This window comes from Spermophilus citellus (genome assembly GCF_964194105.1).
Source record: "Spermophilus citellus genome assembly, chromosome: 4".
Classification (NCBI taxonomy): domain Eukaryota; kingdom Metazoa; phylum Chordata; class Mammalia; order Rodentia; family Sciuridae; genus Spermophilus; species Spermophilus citellus.
This window is the reverse complement of record NC_138185.1, coordinates 203,443,280-203,468,611: the sequence shown is the minus strand read 5'-3', so window position 1 is coordinate 203,468,611 and position 25,332 is coordinate 203,443,280. Positions and strand designations below refer to the sequence as shown.

General features: G+C 38.6%; 1 protein-coding gene across 14 annotated transcripts in view; it reads right to left on the bottom strand.

The window, feature by feature from the left end:
* NRXN3 (neurexin 3) overlaps nucleotides 1-25,332 on the bottom strand; it is a gene marked incomplete at its 5' end in the record, with an annotated part of 1,519,183 nt that overhangs the window by 820,847 nt on the left and 673,004 nt on the right. For 8 of the 14 annotated variants that reach the window (XM_081291922.1, XM_081291925.1, XM_081291924.1 and 5 more), the window contains 4 exons: nucleotides 13,511-13,684; nucleotides 14,452-14,642; nucleotides 15,452-15,833; nucleotides 22,583-22,702. In XM_081291922.1, coding sequence (XP_081148048.1) covers nucleotides 13,511-13,684; nucleotides 14,452-14,642; nucleotides 15,452-15,833; nucleotides 22,583-22,702 — 867 coding nt within the window. Of the gene's footprint in view, nucleotides 1-9,332; nucleotides 9,360-13,510; nucleotides 13,685-14,451; nucleotides 14,643-15,451; nucleotides 15,834-22,582; nucleotides 22,703-25,332 lie in introns of all 14 variants that reach the window. The other 6 variants (XM_081291921.1, XM_081291923.1, XM_081291910.1 and 3 more) reach the window with 1 other exon arrangement.

Genomic DNA, 25,332 nt, shown 5'->3' with positions numbered 1-25,332 from the left:
CAGAATCAGAGACAAGTGTCTCAGTTCATGTGTGGCTGATAAGAACTGTAGCCATCCCTGATAGCCCTTATGTCATACTTCCAAAACCTAAATGTAGGAGCAGAAGCAAGTCTTTATCATTTGTCAGAGATTGGTCAGAAATCAAATATAGAGGGAATGATAGGTTATTTCCAAATTCCTCCAAATTTGTTCCCAGATATACTCAGGGGTGGACAACATAGAGATTCAGACAATCCTCCAAGACTGACTGTACTGTAACCACCCGAGAACAAGAAGGATATCATGGGGATGATCAGGACCTTCAATTACTTCTTGTCATTCTGGGATTAACCACATACCTCTTTGAAGCTTGTGGTCAAAGCTTGCTTGTTACTACCTGCTCCCAGCTCATAGCACACTGCCAACCCTTTCTCATTTTCGTTCCTCTCTAGCACATTGGTGCTCAGGGTTACCACATCTACATCACCTGGAAGCTTGTGACAAGAGCACAGGTTCAGGCCCCACCCAGGCCTCCTGACTGAGGCTGGGATTAGAAATCTGAGTTGCAACAAAGGCCTCTAGGTGGTGGGGCACAGGCTACATCCCAGGACCAACCACTTCTCCATCACTTGGAACCCGTCCCTGTCTTCAAGTTCCATTGCTCTTGCCAGACCCATGGCTTGAGATGTCCATCCTTCAGATTTCCAAATGACTGGTTCATTCTTATTCTTCAAGTTTCAGCTTTCTTAAATTATTCTATTAAAGAAGTCCCCATTAGTATTACTTACTCTTTGTCATGTTTTCCTATTTAATTCATAACAATTACATGAATTATAATTAAATTTATTATTTTTGCTAATTGATAAGCCAAAATTATTTGTATCTATGAGGTACAATGTAATGTTTTGATATATGGTAACAATACCAATCATATCAATTATGATATATATTTATAATCAGTTACTGGACTGATTAATTCAAGCTAACCAACAACTTTATCAACTCAAATACGTGTTTTTTTGTGGTAAAAAATATTTAAAAGCCACTTTTTTAGTGATTTTAAAATACACAAAGCATTTTAAATTATTGCAGTCACCGATCTGTGCAATAGATCACTAAATCTTAGTTCTCTTGCCTGAAATTTTACATCGTATGATCAACATCTACTTTTCCCCTTCTACCCAGCCTCTGGTAAATATCAACCTATTCTATTCTATTTCTACAAATTCATTTTTCTGGTGACAGTCTCAGAGTCTCACACTTTTTAAAAGGCAAGCTGGTATTCCACTGTGTATATGCACCACATTTTCTCTCTCCATTCATCAAATGATGACATCTAGGTTGCTTCCATTTCTTAGGTATTGTAAGTAATGTTGCAATGAATATGAGGATGCAGATGTCTCTTTGCCATAAGGAATTCCTTTGGAAATATACCCAGTAGTGAGATCGCTTGATCATATACCAATTCTATTTTCAGTTTTCTAAGGAACTTCCCCACTGTTTTCCATATTGGCTGCACTCACTTACATTCTCAACAACAGTATATAAGGGTTTCCTTTCCTCCACCCTCTTACCAACACTTCTCTTTTAGTTTTTGATCATAGCCATTGCAATGGGATGAGATGGTGGTATCTCCTTGTGGTTTTAGTTTGATTTCTGTGATGATTATTGATGATAAACATTTTTTATTTACCTGTCGACCATTTTCATGTTTTGTTTTGAGGACTTTTAATTAGGTATTTTACCCAGTTTTTGGTTGTGTTCTTTATTTTTGTTTTCTCTTTAATTGGTTGAGTTCCTTATTTATTTTGAATAATAGCCCCTTATGGAGATATGTTTTGCAGTTATTCAGTGGGTCGTCTGTTCACTCCGTTTACTGCTTCCTTTCCTATGCAGAAGATTCTTGGTTTGGTGCAATCCTATTGGTTAATTTTTGCTTTTGTTGGCTATGCTTTTGGAGTCATATCCAAGAAACATTTGCCCAGACAAATGCTATGAAGCACTTTACCCTTGTTTTCTTCTAGTACTTTTATAGTTTCAGGTCTTAGGCTCAAACCTTTAGTCAATTTAGAGTAGATTTTTATATATGGTGTAAGAATCCAGCTTTATTCTTTCTTCCCCTCTTGGCTGTCCAGTTTCACTAACACTATTTATTGAAAAGACTATCATTTCTCCATTGTGTGTTCTTGAAACTTTTGTCAAAAAGCAATTGACCATAAATTCATGGGCTTATTTCTGGGCTCTTTATGCTATTCCATTAGTCAGTATGTCTGCTTTATTCCAGTAACATTAACTTTCTTCTGTCACATCCTAGTGGAATGTGAGCCTCTTGAAGGGTGAAGTCTGATCTGTCTTGTTTACCTTTATATCTCTAATTTCTAACATAGTGTTTGACATAGGGTGAGGGCTCAGAGATACAACTGAATGAATGAATGAATACAAGAAACAAAGGAAGGAACAGAAAGAGGGAGGGAGAAATGAAAAATGTCTTTTTCTTTTCTTATAAGACTCAAAGCAAACTGAGTTGCCAAACAATTTACCCCTTTATTTATCAATATCATGTCATATGAGCCATCTTTTACTTGGAACAACACATCATTCAGAATGAGGTGAGAGGGCAGTGTTTCATTAACTACATTTCCTCCTTGGATCAAATGATTAGGCACATTCCATCCCACCAGATATTAAGACACAGACTCCCTTGTGTCCCCAAGACCAGCTGTAGTATGTAAGAACTGTGTATTATTGAATGAATGAAAGTGTAGGTTAGGCTCTAGAACACTCTCTAGAAAGTAAAAGTGGCAAAGTGAGGTCCCAAACTCAAGCTTGCTAATTCTACAACCCATCCCTTAATCTCTTATGGATGTGGGTAAATCAGATGGGAAGTACAAGGTTACATGTGTGGTACCATTGGATCAACGAAAGCAATTTAAATAAGGCATTTCTAACCTACAAATTAGAAAGAGATGATATTCAATATAAGAATTTGGAAGTTTTTACAAGGAGATTTTCAAATGCCATTTCAATTTAGGATTCAATTAAAATGGATGGGAAGATATAATTTTGTCCAATTATTCAAACAGAAATCTGCATCAAATGCCCATGTTTATAAGCATAACAGACATCCTAAAGATCAAATAATGATACTTTTTCTAAAACACTCTTCCAAACCAACCTAAAGTTCCAGAAGTTCTAAGGTAACACATGCTTTTGGAATTACATATTTACAAAGTCTTTTCTATCATTTTTTTTGGCAGCTTGAAACTGCACTTAAGCCTTAGGAAAGCCCTCCATGCAGTAATGCTGCACATTATTTCTGCCTTTGATATGCAACCATTGCTCACAAACAGAGCACATTTCCTCTTGATTTTCTCACCATCTTTTCAATGGTGACTTCATAGACTGGATAAAGTTACAAGGCAGCCAAACTGTCCCTGAAAATATGAACAAGTTGTCAACAGGTTAGCACTTTGGTTTCTAACTCCCTGTTCTTTATTCACTTCACTGGAAAACATAAAATTTTATCTTGTTTCTTTTCCTTTTCTTTTTCAGATAATAATTTAATGGCTACAACATATTTCCCATCAGTCTTGAATCTGGAACTGGTTTCCCTTTAAGAACTGTCCTATACTGTCATTTCGTATATGGTACTGCTCAAATCCACCTCTGCAGGACATGAAAACTGGTTCAGTCAACTCCTTTTCATGTTCTAGAAAAATCAAAAATTGACAGGCTATCTTTTATTATTTATACTGCCTAAAGCACAGGACACCAATCTCTGTGTATCTTTCCTCTGTTATTTCCCAAGGAAGACTTAACCAAACCTGTGCCTCAAATGCTCCAGTTCAAAATGCATAAATAACGCTACACCAGCACCAGCTTTTTTGTCTTGAAGACAGAACCCATGCCATGTCAGTGTTCAGCAAGACACCAAACTCCTCTTATCAGGCATGTTCAGCAGCGTATGGCTTCCTCTTCTCAAATGGTAGTTCAAAATTGAAAGTCAAATAACTAAGATGAGGCATGAAGATAAATGGTAAGATCTAACATTACTGGCAGTTTCAATAAGACCTCACTTTTCCGCAATCACTTGGAGCCCTCTCGCAATGTGAATGCTGGGTATAAAACAGGTGAAGACAGAAACAGGAACTGGCTACAACCCAGAGGTTATCATGAAGTCTTTATCCCTGGTAACATTTGTTCAGTACTATACATTTAAAATGAAAAACAAACAAACAAACAAACACAAAACAGCACTCCAGAAAAAAAAATATTCCTGATTTGCACATGTTGGTTTTACTAGTATAAAATGCTCCCACTACTGCAAATTTCAAACTATCACATGTTCCTTCTGTGAACTGGCTTGCACAGTTCCTGAAAATCATTATGCTGGTGCCACTCCAGCACAGCACTAACCTCAAAAGTTAATAAACTGCAAAGTATAATTGCACCTTAGGAGTACAGCGACTTACCTGGGAGTATTTCCATGACAGAGGAGAAGTAGGAGTGAATGCTGACCCAGTGAGGGCTTTCGTATGGAGTTTTATATCCTAAAGTTTGTTTGCTTGATCCATCCTACTTCCATCCTATACCCATCCCTTACTACTAGGGGTCTCTAGATCATAAAGGCCCAATAATAAAATCACTCCTTGTTTTAAAATCATGGGAGAGCTCTCATAGGTCAATGTGTTTTAGAAAATGTAAACTCATTCTCAACTTTTCCTTTTGTTTTGTCTCAGCACTGATGTAATAGTCTATTGGGGCAATCAAGGGTATATTAAAAAAAATAGAGAGAGATAAAGGGTTTCAAAGGCCAGTCTTTACAAAAAGAAGGTTACTTTAAATACTTAAATGAACATCGTGAAAATACCACCTAGAAATTATTGAAACAATATTGATACAGAAACTTTCTCTCATAAAATCAGAATTGAGAACCCTCTTAGAGACTTTCTGATCAGCTATATATCGTTTCTGCTTTGGAAAAAGGAAAATCCACAATCATAGTATGACCTGGAGGAGCAATTATGGGTTTTTAAATCCGGTTTTATCATTTATTAGCAACAGGACCTTTTCCTAGCTTCTCTTGACCTTGGTTTCCCCATTTTTTTTAATGATAGAGATACATATCATCATCATCTCACTGGTGTGAGCATTAAGTTAGATGACATATGCAAAGCTTATAAAATCCTCCAGGAAATGGAGATTACTGTATCTGCCATGCAAAATCATGGAGAAAGTGACAAGATACCCAAATAAGATGCAGATACAACCTACCCAGTCCTCAGCACATGCCCATACCAAGCAGCCTCTTGGTCAAGGGTATTATTAGATCTGTTGGCAAGGAACATCAGGTTTCCTGCTCCCACTTAAGTTAGGGCAGAGTTGCTGAGGAGTCCCGGAACAAGACACAGGAAGGTAATGAGCCATGTCTGCACAGTTCTATTGAAGTAAACCTCAGTCATGCAATGTAAAGGGACAAAGGCAAGAGCTACTGTGGGACATTAAGTTTAATTCCTCTCCCTCATATTGTTTCCCATAGGGCAAACCACTTTTGAGTGCTGGTTTCTATTATGTCAAGCACTACATTTCATTACATAAGATACAATGGAGAATGTGACTCAGCCCTTGGATTTGGAGAAAACGAGGTGCAGAACTAACTGCATTTCTCACAATAAAGAAAGTTGCAGAATTAAAATTCCCTCTACCTCCTAATGGCTGAAGCCAATGCTCATCCAAAAAGGTCTTAAAAGAATCTTCAGGTTCTTAAGGCATTAAAGCCCCATACATTGACTTTCTAAAAATGGCCATCATTTAGACCCCAGAGTCAATCAACCCTGGATCCCCCACCTGCCTACTTATCATTTGGGCATAAGGAACAACTTACATTTCTAGAATAGAAGTATTCAACTCTAGAAATAAAACCACTAAGGGGAGTTATAATGAAAAATGAGGAGACGACTTTCTGATTAATCACCTAACCAAATCAAGAGTTATTCTTTGATGTCTCATCCTTTATGTCATCTACCTAACTCCCAACATGTGTAACATCATGCTTCTTTTACAGTTTTGCATCTCCTTTTGTATATGGAAACACATCTAGACACCCTGTTCATCTCCAGGAGTACCCCTCTTGCAAAACCAAAAAGAATTAGAAAGTTACTACTGAACATTCTGTAGAAATTGCCTTTCTGTACAAAGAATTCTGATAGAGACAGCATCTTTCAGCACTATAGCATCTCCCAGGGTCCCAAGTGAGTACCATGAAGAGCTCCCACAACCTCACCTAATATAGTGAAGTGCCATCCTGCCTGAAACTAGGACAGTCCTTAAGAATCAGTAGAATGAAATAGACATTATTATTACTGTGTGTATATATATGTGACAGCATGACCAATGTGATTCTGCAACCTGTATACTCAGAAAAATGAGCAATTATATCCCATCTGATTCAAATGTATGATATGTCAAAAAAAAAGATTCTTCGTTAACAGCTTTTGTCATATTATCTATCTCTATCTGTTATCAACTAGAATAACAGTGCAGCACGGGAGGGTGCGGCAAGCAGGAGCAACAGCTCATTTTCATTCTACATTCTTGAAGCTTCCATCTAAGAAGGAGACTTGTTTCCCTCCTTGGCAAGGAATGTAAGGGAACTCTGGGCCATATCTCTTCTCTCTGTTTTAACTCTAGGGCTTCCCTGGTGACTGTGCTCCATGCTTTCAGTTCCTGTTCTTCTTATCTGTTCTCCTTCTTGATGGCAGAGAATCCTTGATAAAATGAAAATCTGACCCAAATCTCTGTCCCCCTATGGCATCTTCAGAATAAGCCCAACTTCTGACATGAAAAGTCTGTTTATACCTGTCTCCACCTGACTGTTCTGGTTTCACCTTCTCTCACATCTTCACATGTGTATTATTTCACCTCAAATGAGCTTCCTTTGCTTATGTATCTAAAACACATTTGTTCTTCAGCCCAAATTTCCCTGAGAATATATGAGGTAACCTGCCGCACCCCACTGTCCAGCCATCCTCATCCATCCTCACATGGCAGGATGCGTATCTCCAGGACAGGAGTCTTCTCTCTGCAGTGTAATTATTGGCTGATCTCTGTAAAGACTGATGTCATATGCAGCTCATCTGCATCCATAGTATCTAGCTAAGTACCTGATACCCAGGAGTACCTACCACTCCGCTGTTAAAGTAAACCACATAATCACTGGAGAAGTTTAAAAATTTTAAGAAAAAAAAAACCTACCCAACAACACAGTAACAAGAGACTCAATCTATTGATCCATCTAGATTCAGGATACCACTTCCAGTAGCTCCTTGTTATATTTCATTCTGAACACATTTGCCTCCATATCTTAAGACTACTTTACTTCTTTATCATATGTTTTTACTGCTCCTCAGACTTCATGGTAATTAGTACTATCTATGCCCAAAGGTTATAGCTGAAAAAAGGCAGCTGATGAGTAATGATCTAGACCCCAATGTCAGGAAAATAAAAAGTGAAAGCATTTTCATTCAAATTCTCATTTGCCATTATACAGGGAAAGAGTGAGATGATCCAAAATAATTACAAAGAATATCATCTCCTGCCACAAACAGAATTTCAAGTCATTATGGGAATGGAAGAAAGATAGTGTCAATGGAATAATAACTTGAAACTCATACTATTGACAAACAGCTCCTACAGAGGGGAAGTTAAGATACTCCAAACCATCTCCTGTCTGCAAATCTGTATTTGCATTTTGGTAAGCAATTTATAAACTACATGGAGATCAATCACTTCTTTCTATGATTGCTACGAATCATTTTTCCTTTTGATGGAAGCTTGAACATTATTTTGCCACTCCCTATGTGGGCCCCTGTGCTGTGTTCTGGAAATTCAAAATCCATGTCATTATTACCCTGAAGAACAATAAAGTTGAGGAGGATATATATATTTACCCAGTTTTAGCTACTAAATCTCATCCTAAGGAGTTTCAAAAGTCTAGGAATGCCTAACATTGTAGAGAAAATCCTGCTCTTTTCTCCTCCCCTCCAATTACAGAGTAGAATGTACTGGAACATTTTGACAATTGAACACAACACTTTTACAGTATTACCCAAAATGGTCTTATAGACTTTGTAATTGAATGTTATTGTAAAGCTTCCTTAGACTTCAAAGTATTAATCCACTGTATGTTCTTTTTATTTCCATCAATTTTAATATATTTCAGAATATATGTGAATCCAAGAAGAGGTAAAGAAAAAAAGCATCACATATGGTCAATGACTAGAGTGAGGCCTTATTAGTGGATGTCCTCCCGAGAGATGCCTGCGCTGGTTGCCTGTATGGCATGTAACAAGTCAGTCATGGCTAAGTAAATGATCTTTTAGATGAAATGTCACTTTTTTAAAGCTACCTTTGCCTTAGCCACTTCAAAGACATTCTGCTGATTGCAAACTTTGCAGAGGCCTTCGGAAGCTCAGTTCCCTGCTTAAGAATCAGCCACAAGATACCCACATGCCTGTTCCTCCCTTGCTATTCTGAGTCAAAGAAGCTGGACACGACAGGACCAGTAGGTAGTTTGGATTTTATAAGGTTCCTCTTTGAATGGTAGGAAAAAGCAGCTTCTGCAGCAGATATTCACTGATATTGCACATGCAGGCATTTTATAGGGTATTCAGAATAAAACTGACAGATCCTCTTTTTCCCCCAAGAGTGCTTTTTCCCTTAGATCACAACACAGGAAATTAAAATGCTTAATGAAAATCCCCAATAGGAAATATAAACCTCTGGAATGCTTTAATGACATTAATATCTCCCAAATGCCTAAAACTATTTCTTTATAAAATGAGTTAAATGATATGCTCTTTCATAAGGCCCAAGCAGTTAAATGCGCTGCTCTAGGAAGTGACCTTCCTGACCTAGAGAATAATAAATGAAGAACTCAAGTGGCCTTTTTTTCTTTTCCTCATTCAAAGTTCTGCCTTATGACTATGGCAAATAGATTAAAAGGAGCCAATCTCTCCATGGTAATCACCAAGAGGTGTTAACCATTTCCGGAAAGGGTGAATGTGTTCATGGATTGTCACAGCTATAGGATGCTGTCAAACCTCTTTGGTTCCCCACCCCCAGAATGAAATCATGTTCTTATTCCCCTGAGATCTCCTCTGTATGGTTATTTTTCATGCACTGATGCAGGGTTTCAGTCACCCTTTTAGAAGAACACTGGTTTCAGCCCCCTCCCCACAATAGCAGCTGTCTAAGAGGTGTGACAGCTTGAAGCCCTCTAAAGCCGAGATACCAAGGGTTACACGGGGCATCTTTCAGTCCAAAGTGGTAATGGGAATAAGAGCCTTCTCTACCTTGCAGGTCAGCTTTGGTCAACGCAACTTTGTTAGCAAAAGAACAGAAAAAGCGAAAACAATAACCAGAGGTTAGTAAGAGGTAGAATAAACCAGGGTCACATTACAGAAACAAAAACGCAGTTTGCATAACCAACATCACTCAGACAAGACATGGAGATGCTCTACAGGTTCACCAGAGACAGCACAGACAAGGGGACGAGGGGACGCGCAGACCAGGGGCAGAGCAGGCCTCCTCAGAGCCAAGTCAGCAGAGCAGGGGCAGGAAAGAAGTGAACTTCACAAAGCACAAGCAATGGGCACAGGGAGGCTTCACACATTTGCACAGCAAGCCCCAAGGTATATATGGTCCAGAAACAAGGGTAGCCAGACTGAAAGACACGTGTGCACAGACAGAGCCCACAAAAATAATTCTGAATGCTCAGGACTTGAGCAGGGAAGAGTCACCCCCCGGCACCCTCTTGCAAATGTCACCATGAAACATGGCACCAGAATTGAGCATTTCTATCAAGGTGATTTATTTGGGAATGCCACTAGAGCTCAATTTTTTCAAATTATAAGAATAGAGTCAAACCCAAATGTTTGTGGGCAAAAAGGCACCAAACCAGTGTCCTTTTTATTTATTTATTCATGCGAGTCTTCAAACAATGCATGTGTGTTTCTCTCAAATGATTACCATCTGCATTTGTGGATTAGCATTTCTAGACAGTAAGGCCTGAGTCTCAATAGCAAAATTCACCTCAAGATGCAAAGAGACATGTACCAGCCAAGAATTAACTGGGGTATTATTTTAAGAAATCTTTGGCCAAACAGATAGGTCTAAAGTCACAGCTAGATGTTGGCTAGGAAAAGCACTTAATTTCTAAATTTTACATACTGCATATATTATAGACGTAAATCAAAACCTGATTCAAATGGTTCTTTCTTTCTATAAAAATAGAGAGCCAAAGGATATTGGAAGAATAAGCTTTTAAATGATTTTGGACTCTTTTGCCTTTTATTTGCTCTGTTGCTGTGGGTCAGATATAATTGGGAAATACTATCTTTACCACTCATAGATCTTGAAATGTCATTGTCAATGACTTTAACAGGAACATAGGATGTATCCTTCTCTATGGACCTTAAATGTATGAAAAAAAAAAAAAAAGCACATTCTCCATCTTAAAGAGATTCAGGTCTTAGTTCTGACTAAGGAAACCTTCTCTGCCACCTGTTTTCTATTCTATATGCAGAAATGACCAGTGAGAAATGTGTTCTTTCCTGCCTCACCCCCAAAGGCACACACTGTGTACAAAAGAGTCAGAAGGAGATGACACCTTGCACAGCAGTCTCTCCAAGGTTCAAGGCCCTTCATTTTCCTCCCCACTATCTTCCACAACCTCATTTCCACAGAACCCTAAAAAGCTCTTGGGACCTTTTATGAGGGCTTATTCACAATGGTGCAAACTTTCAATGACAGTAATTTATGCCTTATCCCACTTTGGGGCCATTTTTCTGGCCACTTAGGCTCATTATCGAAGTCATCTGTGTACAATAAACAAGAGCCTCCTTCCCTTGCACTCGTCCTCCACTCCGTCCCACCCAGTAGGGCAGTCACAATGCTCCACAAGGAACCATCGTCATTATCTCCATGGCAATAGAGTGCAGCATGATTAGGCCCGTGGGCTTTGCCATCGATTAGGATGGGAGAGCCATCAAGTCACAATATCCGGCGGGAAACAATCACCAGTACTTAGAGGAAGCTCTGCACACACTATAATGCATGTGATGAGTCACGCTGAACTACACATGGAGCTTCAGGTTGGGCAAGAACATCTCCCCAGTGCCATGGATCATCTCTTTCTGCTAACACTCCCATTGTTTCTCTTGAGGCTCTCTTAAGTGGGATCCACTCCCCCTGACACTACACATTTTATAAAAGGTAGTTCAGACATTCTTTTAATCCAATACTATAGCTTTATTCCTCCGCATCCCAATTCTTATATTGAATAGAACTGTGCTTCCAATGCAGCAGCCAGAGACACAGGCAGCTGCAGAACCTTTTAAACATGTGCATATTGAGCTGAGGTGTGCTGTAGATAGAAAATGCACAATTTTGCAGGATTAATATCACAGAAATGAATGTGAGACTCATAATCTATTGAAGAAAAAAAATCTAAGAATCTACTAATAAATTTATATTAATTACATGTTTAAATAATATTTGTATATATTGGGTCTATCATATAAAATTAAAATTATTTTACCAGTTATTTAACACCTTTTAAAAAATGTAGCTACTTGGGAAATTTAAAACCACATGTGTGACTTGTGTTATGATTCTATTGGGCAACATTACTTTAGAATAAAATGAATGATTCCTCTTAACATTTCATGTTGAAGAAGTGATGGTATGATAAAGCATTTAAATAGTGAGTGCCTTATGCTTTTTAATATGTGCTTTTAGGACTTAACTTGATATGATTAATAATTCCAGGATAATTAGAGATATGGTCATTTCACAATCTTCTAAACTAAGATACTCAATTTAATTCCAAATGCTGCATCTATTCCAGGATTATCCTTTAACACTTGAAAAATTACAAACAGGCCAGGAGGATTTAAAAAAAAAATTTAGATGAATGAAATTCTGCATTTCTAGGAGAGCACATAAGTGACTGCTTTAAGAACTTAGTGATTCTGAACCTCCTGCCCCTCCTACACACACACACACACATACACACACACACACATTCACACACACTCCAAATGTGGACAATAGCATTTAGAAAAAGTTTCTGGCTAAAGAAACTTGGAGTAGGTTGTAGGGATGTAGGGATGATGGGTCTCTCACTAGTGCAACACAGGCAGCTGACTCTTAGGCGAAGGGAAACAACTTGCATAAATATAAAGTCAGAATGAGAAGCTGATGAGAAGCTTTGACAAAAATATGCTGTAAGGTGGTGAGTGGACTCATATGAAAGCCGATTAACAACAGGAGAGATGGATGACGTTGAACACAGGAAATGAATGAACCCATTTAACACCAGTAAATTAACAAAGGAGTACAAGAAAACATAATACTCTGCACAAAGGACCATGAGGCTCAACCAGAGGAAGGAACACATGGATCTTGGTGACTGGTCAAGCAAGCTCTTTGCCTGGCAATTAGGTGTGTAGTCAGTCACCTTTTCAGCCAAACCAAGGCTGCTAGGGAACCCCAAATGTGATCACTGCTGCCCTCTGCTGACTAAGATCAGATTGTGTTAATTGTAAAGAACTTGGATTCAGAAAGACTTGTAAAATTCAGTTAATGTCTCAAAAGAGAGTGGATCATCTTTAGAAACAGGCTGAGCATGGTTTGTTGTGCTGCAGAAGGTGGGTATGTGGTTGTTATTATATTCCTTGCATGAGATAATATTTTGTAAACAATAATCCCATGTTTATCAAGTGTCTACTATGGATCAGGCATTTTTCTCACTCAGATTTATTTATATTATCTTTCAAGGCAAGTTTGGTTGTCTCATTTTACAGGAAAAAAAATAAGGAAGGAAGATGTAGCTCAAAGCGGTTCAGTAATTTGCTGAATGGCACTCAGTTAACAGGAGCTACTACCCGGACCTGGATGTAGGTCTTTCCAACACCAAAGCCCACGGTGTTCCACGATTCCACAATAAGGGGCTGCCTAACAATGCCTGATTTCTAGCAAGCACTCAATAAATATTAGTTCCCTTCCATTATCATGGCATTTTGACATCATTTTCCTATCTCCGGTTGCATTTATGTTCAAACATGCGGTCCATATTAGCCAAAATAAGAAGCATTTTATTGATGTTTTATACCTACGTAAAGTCTGTCCCTGATCAAGTATTAAAATATAAGTAAAAGTCTCTGACGCCCTTTTCAGCCATTCAGGAAGCAAAGGCACAAATTGGAAGAAGCCTGATGTCAATGCCAGGGAAGGTTCTCTGTGGGCAAGTATGTGATCCTGGGGGACATCTGCCAACACATACTCCTGGAGCCTGTGGCACATGTCCTGACATACTCAGCCGGGGACAACAGGGCAATGCTGGCAGTGCAATGTCAGGTGGCAAATGGGATGAGAGAGGACTGGTCGATTGAGGAAAGAGGCATTGGCAGAGGTAGCAGAGAGGCTTGGTGCTTGTCACAAGGCTGGAGCTTCAAAGGAAAGCTGGTACCTTCACAGCCGCGCTCGATCTGTCCGCTGCGGTGGAGGGCATCATTGATGAGGTCCGGCAGCCGCCCGTTCAAGTCCACAGATGCCAGACAGCCCTGGAAGCCATCCCGAGAGGCCACAAGCTTCGGGAGGTTGCTGTACATGCCTTGGGCCAGGCCAGCCATGTAGAGGTCGCCTAGACGGGACGGTAAGTAGCAAAAGAGACTGAGTAAAAGATATGGTAGCCATGTGAGCAGTTCCCCAAGCGCTTCAGACTATGGGGTATCTGTGGAACGCAATCTGGACAGGACCAGCTGAAAACCAAATAATTACCAGGATCTCTAAACTGTCAAGAGAAGAAACCAACATTTCTTATATGCCATGCATTTTATATACAGATTTTAATCATCAAATCAATCCTTGGAAGTAGGCACTGTCCCCATGATACAGTCAAGTAAAGATGAACTATATTTTCAACAAAACATTTTTTTCGGTGCTTATAACCAACAATATGCTGAAGAGCTCTACCAACAGTCATCAAAGTTCCTAATGACCCATAAAGGGAGTAAAAATCATCGTCCTCATTTTACAAAAATTAATATACGTAAGCTGACTACAGCTAAGAAAAAATTTACCAATGTCATCTAGGCAGAAAATGACTCAGCTGAAAGACTATGTTTCTTCTTTTTTATTATGGACCCTCTCACATGTTGACATTGACCATCTCCTCAGTACCTGCCACAAGACATTCCTGAGATCATAAGAAAGGAACCATTGTTTGAAGTGGGGTCTATACAAAGACAAGGCTCAGTTGCATTATGGTGTAATTCAACGTTGCTTAGCTAGGAAATGCACAATGTCTCAAAAAATAGGTGGCATGCCTAACCTGGAGTTTGCCTCTGGAAACAGGGCTTCTATTGTAAGAAATGTTCCAAGAAGGATAAACTTATCGACAAGGTTTACCTTTCAAATCCAGATTTTTGGCACCATTGATAACTTGTGTGACCACCTTGGTGTCCACCTTCAGGCTGTGGGTATTACTGTTGTCCCGAGTGATGACGACGTTGTGCCACTGGTTGTCATTCAGGGGGCGATCACTGTTACCTTTGATCACATTGGGGCCATTTCCGAGATCAAAAACGTAGTGTATGTACCTGTGAGGAACAATCACCACGGATGACTAGCAATTCCCTGCTGCACTACGAGCAATGTGCAGGGGGCTTTGAGTCTCCCAAGCTAAACTGGTATAATGTGACAATCATTAAAGCATAGTTTATAAGAAGGGTCAGTTCCTACTCTATTATACTTGGTTCTTGTTCCATTCTCATAGAAGCTACTTTTTTAACACTGTTATGTAATACTATCTAGAATAATGTCATGTAATACTAACTAGTAATAATACTATTTAGAGCCAAGAAGTAGCACAGGTGGTTCACTATAAAACTCTGGGGCAACACTTCATTCTGTTAGTCAAGGATCTGGTTCTGATTTTGATTTTTTTTTTTTACTATTTTCCAACATGTGGTAGTAAAATGTCTTAAAGAAAGGGCAGCTTTTAAAAATAATTTATATATGAGCTGATGGTTGGGTTGCAAATATCTGTACTTCATTTCTAGGCATATAGTTGGTGATTACAGTTAGTATTACTCAAGAGATGGATGTAAAACATGCCTGAGTCCTCTTCTGCAAAAATAAGCTTTTTCCCCCATAGTTTTAAAGGACTATATTTCACAGTAAGTAGCTATGACATTCCCTACCAAAAAATGGAAAATCTTAAATAGCGTTATGAATCTCTTTTCCTTCCTGAATCATTTTGTGACTCTTTGTAATCAAAGAGGACGCTATAACATTAAAAGAACAGAGGTAAAACAATGGAATGAACAGGATTTTTTTTATGTCTGTATTTTATGTGGGGCTTGTGCAAAGATATCCAGCATAAACCATCGGGCGCCCCATATCTTACCCCTTGACTAGCTCAACTGCAATGAAGTCATTGCCATCACCGCTGTTGAAGAGAATGAAGCCGTCGGCCGAGGTAGTCTTGAACTGGAAGAAGAGGTGCATGGAGGTGTAGGCCTGGAGGGTGGCAAGGCTCAGGTAGCTGCTCTTGGTCTTAAAGGTGACAGGGTCAGCGATGATGTTCCTCAGTCCAAAACGAGCCTTCAGCTCACAGTAATCAATGTCACCATTTTTGCACAAGTCAATGTAGAGCAAGCCATTAAACATGAGGCTCTGCAGGTGCCCAATGAAACTAGAGGGGACAACGGAGATGTATCGTTTCTCTGTCATGATACCAGTTTCAATATTATGGAACTCCAAGCGAGTGTGGTCTCCCACCATCGTACCTATGAAAACCAGATATGAGGTACAAACAGGAAGAGTTATGTTCTGTCGCAGGATCCTTACTATATCTTTTAGTGTAACTTGAAACTTGATGGAATGCAAATGGTTCGATTCCCTTAATTCAGTTCAAGAAAACAAGATAATCATTATAGGATATACCTGATTTGGTACCAATCAAAGAGCTGAGCTCTGACTCAGCCCAAGGCCTAGGTCCTGCATCCAGATGCCCAAATATCTGCTCAGAATGGTTTGTCATAAACAGAAGAATGTGAGATTAAGGGGAACCCAATTACAGGCTAAAACTATGAGTTCTCTGTGTTCAAGAAAATGATTGCATACCAATGTACAGGATAAGAAGAGAGGTCTTTGCTGCCCCAGCTCTTGTCAAAGATACTACCAAATATTTCTTGCTATAATAATCCACCACCTAGTACTTGTAGAAAAATTTCTGCTTTAGAACATTGGTTGGTTTTATCTGCCCAGCAGCTTATTATTTTCTAGCAATAACACCTAATTTTCCTTTGGGAAACTACCTTTTGCTCTTAAACTGTATGGATGGAATAAATGAAGGTGACTCAAACTATCCTGATTAGACTATTCCTTATGTTTTATCACCCAATCACAAACTTTTTTTTTAGACTAAGGACTAAAAATGTGATCGTCAAATGTTGATACACGTCAGAATTATCTGAAGGCTTAGGCCCCACGCTCAGAATTTATTAGCTCAAAAGTCCTGGTTGACACTTGAGAATCTACATTTCTAGCAAAGTTCAAGATGATGCTTATGTGGCTGATCTAGGCTGAACCACCTTGCAGAGGACTAGATTAGGAACAATCCAAACCAGCACAGTGATAATGCACTCCAGAGCTTTTGTAAGCATATCGATGAAAGGCCTGCTTCAAGCGAGGCTTGTTCAAAGCATGGAGTTCCCGGTGGCCTTGCAGCAGCCACTGGGATTGGGCCTGCCTGGAGAAAACACAACCCCAGAGCAACATGCAGTCACATGTTTTAAAACAACTGAAATAATCTCCTGATGTCAACTTGGCTATAGCTGTTCATATGGGCATTAGGACTGGGGCTAGAGTATGAGAGGGTCAGTCACAACCAACTTGCATGGGGTTGAAGGAAAGGACCTACAACTATGTTCATAGCCTTGCTAATCTGTGTTTTTAAAAACTGCACTCTGAGAACTAAGAAGTAAGAATGGTGGTTCATGTTAATCCAAAAAGCTAGATCCCTGGCTTCTAAAAGAAATCTAAAGAGACAATTTTCAAGTCAATTGGTAGCTGTGAAGGAAATTCTGACATTGCGAGCTTGTGAAATTCTGCTCACCAGAAAATCAGTGGTAATAAAGCAAAACATATTGGGAATGAAAATGGAGAGAGACTGAGCCAGGGCCTGGGCAAGGGCTTGGATATGTGGGACAGAAGCCAAGAAGGGGAGAAGGAAATCCCAGGATGAGCCCAGGAACACAGCCTGAGTCAGAGTCTAGGGTGACTCAGAGCGCAGCTTCAAATCTGAACCAGGGAGGAGAGGGGAGAAAACAACGTAAGGCCAAACTTAAAGAGGTACTGGCTCTAGTACTTGCTAATGGAACTCACTCCTCTGTGGATGATGATTAAAAAACAAATAAACAAAAAAGTCTGGGGCACCTAGCAAAAGCATGAAAAAAAAATGCTTCAAATTTGAAACCTGTGCCAGTCTAACCAAATATTTAAAAATAAATCTATGTGTGTCAGCTAATCCATTTTAGTGACTTGGAACCCCTTCATTTATATCTTCCTGTCTGTACAATAAACCTCCCTTCCACTTCAGGAGTGAATAAATAAATGCATACCTCATAGTAGCTGTTTTCAAATTTTGGAGGGCAGAGAAGTAACTTGGGTGAAAGATAACAAAGAGAAGCCAAGATTCTGACTATTCCCTGTACACCAAACGTTGCACTAAGTGCTGCCTCCCAGACATCATTATTACAATAAAATTGTATATAGGTATCACCATCTTGCTTTAGAGGTGATGGCCTTTAGCTTACAGAAGTTAAGCAATGTGATCAAGGATCAAACAGGTGGTAAATGGGAGACCCTCAAATTGAACCCAGGTGTGTAAATTCCAAAGCCCACATCTTTACTAGTATACCATAGTGTATTTATTAAAAAAGAAAAAAAAATCCGACTCATTCCCGAACACCATTATCCAAGAAAAGCGGCAGGTAGAATTTAGCAGGTGAAGTTTCCATGCAGGAACTGTTATAATGAGTCCACACTCCTTCCCCATGGCCAAGCACCACAATGCCATTCATCTGATTCAGGAGTAATACATTCAGCAACTTCCCCCAAAGCAGCCTCATTGCCTTGGCTCCTATTCACACATTCACTTCCATATTTCACAGACAGCCAAGAAACCGTCTGCAGATCAATCCTTGGAGTGATGAAGAACATAAACCTCTGGAAACTATTGGCCAGGTTCACGATGTAACTCCCCAGGAGGCCATGGCAAATAGTGGATGAGTATATAAATTCAAGAGCTGTACAGCATGGATTTACATTCTAACTCCACAAGTTCTTAACTGGGCTACCTTAGGACAGTTACCTAACTTTTGTCTGCCTCACTTCCCATTTGTGAATTAGGTAAGAAGTTGCCCAGGGCTAAACGTAATCCATTCATAGAAAGTACTTAGAATGGTACATAGGACTTAAATCATTAGCAGTTTTTTTTTCCTCTTTCTCCAAAATGTTTTAACCATTTTCCACTTATTTACTTATTCAATTTGTTCTTTTCTGAAAATGTAAGTTTTTTTAAAAAATAGGGACCACTTTGGGTATCTTCCATGCGTCCTCTAGTATTCTGCAGGGGCCTGACTACTTCAAGAATCCCTATACTGAAAGGCAGGAGCTTGTATTTGGGGTGTCTTCACAGGGGTCAGAGTTTATATCCTCATTTCTTCATGAGGTTCCTGGCCAACATAAAGGCTTAGCAAATAATAATAATAATAGGAAAAGCAGAGAGGAAGTACCTTGAGTTCCCCCGACTCCAAGACACAGGAAGAGAAATTAAAATGAAGGCCATATTTCCCTTCAACTCTCTAGCTCCCCTGGTCTTTCTCCATGATATCAGCACTTTTGAAGAGTGTGTGCTATAAAATGCTTTATTAAAAAAAAAGTTTCTGGAGCCAAATACATTTGGAAAATACTGCATATTTAATTATTGATGATTAGCAATGTACATTAGCTCATTAAAAGTTCCTCATAAGTAAGTCTTGGCAGTACAGAACTTCATGATTTTTGACCTAACATTTCCCAATCCTATTTAATCAGGCTTTTTATTAACACAAGGAACATGTTTTTAATGGAAAACTCTGAAAAAAAAAAAACGACTTTTTACAGCATGAATGACAGAGAGAGAAATCAACTTGAACCAAAGTAGTGAAACAAAGGGGTGAATTTTTATATTAGCATGAAGTTCTGGGTGGAATGGGTAGTTCATTAGGTCCCCATTCTGAGAGGTATAACCCAACAGAGGTATTCTTTTAATTTATTCTTAATAATAGAAATCCAGCCCAATCAATCAATCAATCCTTATTAACTGTCAACTGAACTTAATACTTTCTGAGAACACAATTACACTATAATAAATGAAAAACACCAGGTTGAGGACTATTTCTTTCTTTGCTTTTGATTTCTTATGAGTCTGGTCTATTCTTTGCATCATTTATATAAAGTAGTTGAAAATTTGGCACTCTGGGGGATCTTAAACAGCATGAATGCAATTACTAAATAAGCCAATAAGACACCACTTAATAACCTGGGGACTGTGTGGTATTTTAATTTCATTGCCTGATTTTATGACTTCCATAAACTAAAATTAAAATTCCCAAACCCCTTATCACTGAAAAAAGCAACCCAAGGTTACAGCTCATAAGCAAAATAACTCTTTTCCTCTCCCAAATCTCTCCATCCTCGTGGCTGCTTTGTTCCACCGCCAGTGAATTAGGGGGTAAGGCTGAAAGTGAAGGAGCTTGGTTAATTTCAAATATCCAATGGCTGCATGACCTGGGCATTCCTTGGTTTAGCCCTGCATTCTAATTATTACTGGCAACAGAAAGCACAATTTACAATTACCTTTTTCCAAACGTTCTATCAAAGAATTATGATTGAGAGAGGGAATTACAGTCCCCTCACTTCTGCTGCTCCTGAAGCTTCCCAAGGAAAATGAAAAGTACTCAGGGCTAGAATTGGGGTGACGGTGCCATCTAGTGGCTGCTATTCAGAATACGCTGTGAATTTCCTCACTGGGATTTAATCAGCCAAGCCCAGTTTAGCAAGGGCTGTTTGTTCAAACTACAGCCAGAGCTTTTGTGTGCTCCTGCCTGCACTAATGGTTTGTGATAATTTCTGGGACAACTAATGCAGGCTGACTGCACATTCTAAACAATATAACCATTTTTTCTTGCATCACATTTCTTACGTTCATTTCAGAAAGCTAAGTTACCCTCAGGAACATAGACCAATGTTTTCTACGTAAAACAATATTTTCTCTACTGATGTCTGTGTATAACTACAATGATTATACACTTGTGGTTCTGTTTGCCTTTGTTTCCCTGTGGGGGAGAGAGTTGGTATGTGTCTACCTCCCAAAATGTGTTCCCCACCTGAGTCCTGCCCATTCTTTCCACTTTTCCTGTATTCAAAAAGAAATCTTTTTTTTTTTTTTCTTTTTGGTAACAGGAATTGAACCCAGGGGCACTTAACCACTGAGTCATATCCCCACCCCTTTTTTATATTTTATTCAAAGACAGGATCTGCATGAGTTGTTTAGGACTTCGATAAATTACTGAATCTGAACTTGAACTCATCATCCTCCTGCCTCAGTCTCCGGAGCTGCTGGGATTACAGGTATACACCACCACACCTGGCAGATAAATCATTTTCTTACAATGGGTTGGAGGTAGACTCAAGAAGACATGGATTTGAAGCTTAATTATCCAACTCTAAATTTCATGTTACCTTTCTGACAATATGAATATTTATTTTGAAAGACCATGCTGAATTATAAAAGATTAAAGGAGCTGATACATGTAAGATAGACAACACAGTGTCTAATGCCTACATGCTAGCTGTTCTTCCTCAATCAGACAGGTTTTCTCAACCTACATACACACACCCCTACACTCCTGTTTCACTATAATTCCTGACTCCAGAAATATAGAAACTCAGGCTTATGAATATAAAATTGAATTATAGGAATCAAAATCGCAGAACATTTTTGCTAGAAAGAACCTTAGAAGTAACAGAAGTTCAAGTTTCAAAATGAGGAAATGAAGAAAAAGAGGCTTAGTATATCTATCCCAAAGGCATAAAGCAATTTAATGGCAATGATTGTTTTAAACCCCAGGGCTCCTGACTAACTGGCGGTCTTATCCACAGAAGGCCCTGTAGAGATGGCTTAGTCTCTGATTGTACTAGTCAAGGCCCAGGGATGGGGAGTAACTTTCCCAACACCCTGCAGAATTAGTGTCAGGGCCCAGACCAGATGCCAGCAGTGTTCCATGGAATTCCTAGTACTACCTGAGTTTACCAAAAAGACAAGAATTCTATCTACTGTGTACTTCTCTGGAATATGAGAGTGTAGACTTACAGGGGGAAAATGTGTAAAACAGCACTTGAACATGCCTTCTCTCTTCTACCCTAGACCTCATCAATTACAACCACCTGTCAAATTTGGGCTGAAGATCTACTTTCATAAAGAACTCCCAATCACCCCATCCCTGTCAGTCATTTTCCCTTCTGATTGACAATTATAATCATACCCATCCAAATTAGAATCTCATGATATATTCTTGTTCCATTTTCAAACACCAGTGTCCTATCTAATCTACATGATTGATTGACTATTTGAGGCACGTCCTTCTTATTGTCTACAAGTTGAGCACACTGCTGACATGCAAGAGGCTCTCAGGAACTGCTTCTGTGTTGTGTGGGCTGCTAAATGTTCCTTTACATATGTATGGGTTCATTCATTTCTTCATGCCCTCTAAATGTAAATTTCACCTGTTTTTTACATCACCATATTCCAAGTTCCTTCTAAAACAGTTCTGGGTACAAAATAGGTACTCAGGCAATAATGATTAAATAAATGAATAATAATTCATTAAACGGAACCTTGTTCAGCAACTCCTAAATATCATGCACTGTGCTAGATACTTACATGTCCCTAAAATATTCTGAACACCAGATTATCTACCTCCCTCTTCTTCTTTTTTAAATTTTTTTATAACTTTTTATTTTATTTATTTATTTTTATGTGTTTTAAGGATCAGACCCAGGGCTTTTCATGTGCGAGGTGAGCGCTTTACCACTGAGCCATAACCCCAGTCTCCCTCCCTCTTCTTAAGTACAACCTGTTCACCAACTGAAGGAATTTGCACTTGAAGGATGACTGATAAGTGACATTTGAATTATTGGATTCTAGAAGGATCCATAGAACCCTACATCTGTCCTTCAGTTGTATGTTCTGTGCCTACAGAGAGAGACCCCAAAATAAAGAATAATAGTAGTAGATAAATTCTATAATACAGATTGATGAAAGGGGAATTTAAAAAAATACAGAGGAAAATTGTTTCTTAGACTTGCCTGATTTTTGTCTACAGAGAACATGATTTCTGACTTGTACTTAGCCTCTGATTTAAAAGATGGAATGACAGAGGAATCTATAAGAGCAAAGAAATACTGGTTCTGTTACATTTGCACTCACCCTCGGCCACATCATCGTCCACGGTTAACTTTAGGCTTTTTCCTCTCCGCACCACCCGAACGGTGTGCCACTCGTTGTCATTGAGCTTCTGCCCTGCATACAGGGTCTCAGGTCCTTTGCCTAAGGATGGTGGTAAGGGCCAGAGTCAGAATCAGTTCTCCAAGTAGTGCTCACAGCATCAGGGGTGTCAAAGCCACACTGGTGCACATGACCCATTAGTATTCAAGGAATTGTGTCCCTCCCATAGATCCAACAGGATCCTCCATAAAGGTCCCCAGGAGCAAAAGTCTCCATTCAAACTGAAAGGACAATCACAAAGTAATAAAAGAAATAAGTTCCCTCCTTTATAGATACAAGGTTTTCTAGTACCAATGCCTCTAAGAGATGATTCATAGGAATCAATAGTCAGCTGTCCTTTATTTCTCAAAATAATAGATTCTAAATGAATTTCTTTAAAATACAGGAAATTCATCATAATTATTTTTAGAATCATTTGGTGATTTAGGCATAATACACCAGTCTGGCTTCTAGGAAATACCCACCAATCGGATGAGAAAAGAACTCTGTAACATATACTGCCTTAACATGACATTTCCATTAACCACAGGGTGCTTCAGAAGTCAGTGACCACAGAAATCACCACTGTAAACAGCATCATAGAAATAATGTCAACCCCCCCCCCATTATAAATAATGCTCCTGAAGGGAATGTGAAGGGGCCTAGACTTATCTCATTGCTCATCCTCCTCCAAAAAGATCTAAATACTTACAACATGAAATAACATAAAATTCAAACATGATCCTTTTTAGGTCAAGAGAATGTTTCCAGTAAGGAAAAGAATAAACTAAGTTGTCTCAAGAGATCCACGTTCAAGATGCTCAAGACGAAATTCAAGTGCACACCATGAAGAATCAGGAGCAATAGAAAATTGTAGTAATTGGGTGCAAAAGATGGAGACATGGATGCATTAAAACAATCCAGTGAACAAGGAGAAAAACTGTCATGTTACATGAGAATGTGTGTCATCATTAAACTGAGATGGAAATTTCACAAAGAACATTGTCTGGAGTCCCAGGATTTAGACCAAGTTTCTTCTTTCTAAGTGGATAACTGAGCCCATGCAGAAAGATGCTGATTAAATATTTCTGAATTAATAAATCAACATACAGAAAGCCCTACCTCTGAATGTGATTTAAGTATGGAATATATAAATGGCCAATGTATCTTTACAGATACCATGTGTTTGAGATACTTTGGCTGAGGATACCTGCTTTTTGAATACGTAATGAGTATATGGGAGATTTTTGGTAAACATTGATAAAATTTAATACATTTATCTAAGTAATTCTGGAAGCTTTACATATCTTTCACTATCTAGTCCCCACTCATCTATCCCAAAGACTGAAGGTATTATATACTATTTAGGAAAGAAAAAAGGAGTATCTCTTGGGTAGAATCTCTAGGTAATTTTCAACTGATCCTTTTGATTTTGAGTAATGAGTATTTGAATTTTTGCTGGTCATTAAGATTATGGTAGTATTTCTTGGGAGAAATTCTCCTAAAAAATTAACATTTAAAATGAAAAAATATATATTTTAATTACAATATTTACAGCTAGTAATTTATTTTTAAAATTTTTCAGAATATATACACACCTCAAGTGAAATCCAAGTTAAGAAGAATTCTAAGCATTCATTAAAGAAATGTAAAGAGGACCCAATATACTCCAAATGACGACATGAAATCATTCAAGGAATCTTTAGGGAAAATAATTCTATTATAAACCATTTTGTAGTCAACCTCAGCTTCTCTTACTTTGTGAGGATGCTTATCTGACTATTACCTAAAATTTAAAACTTATCCTATTTTCCCTACATTTCAACACATTAGGGAGTATCTTTAAATTCCAGTCTTAAGACTGATGGAGCAGTCGCTTTACAACTGCAAACCAAGAGGGCATCAGAAGAAAATGGACCACATCATGTGGTTGCTTTACAAGGAGAACAGATGTTCTCAGAACAAACAAATCTGCCTTTGTGTTTGTATGCTTTTCTTTTCTTTGTTCTACATGCAAATGCCTGAATAAGAAAGAAGAGAGTAAAGAAGGCTGAAGAGAATATTGGCTACTGGAGGCAGAACTGCTACAGATACAGGCTATTTAAAACATCTCTCCAAGATAGCATCTGTTGTTCAGGCAAGTTTTTGCATATCCCTTAATTTTTATGATTACAGACAAGATAAAAGGAAGAATCATGAACACAAACACGGTTGGTTTGGGGACACTACTATGTAAGTATCATATTAGCTGGAGTTGTAAAACAAGTTTTGCATCTTTCAAGGGTGTTTTAAATGATGTTAACATAATACAGGAACTCAACACATACAGTATCCTGGAAATGTCCACAGGGTCTGATTTAAACAAATGTTTAGAAGTCTTCTAAAACAAATATTTGACTATAAATCTTTAGAATGTAATGGTCTTTGATTAGAAATGAAAAAAAAAATTACTACTAGTTACATTCAATACCTCCAAACACCAATAATTCTCATTAAGAGTAGGAAAAACAGCTGCACCTATCCTGTTGAAATGGCAAGCGACGTTACTCAGTATTTATTTTCAAACGATAAGCAAATAAATCCGAGCTTTTGTAAGACTCTCAGTATCTACAAGAACAGAACTAATGTTTATCCTTAATCAAGCCAAAAGCTCTACACTCCCTACCAGAGAAAAAGTCATTTTTTACATTCAG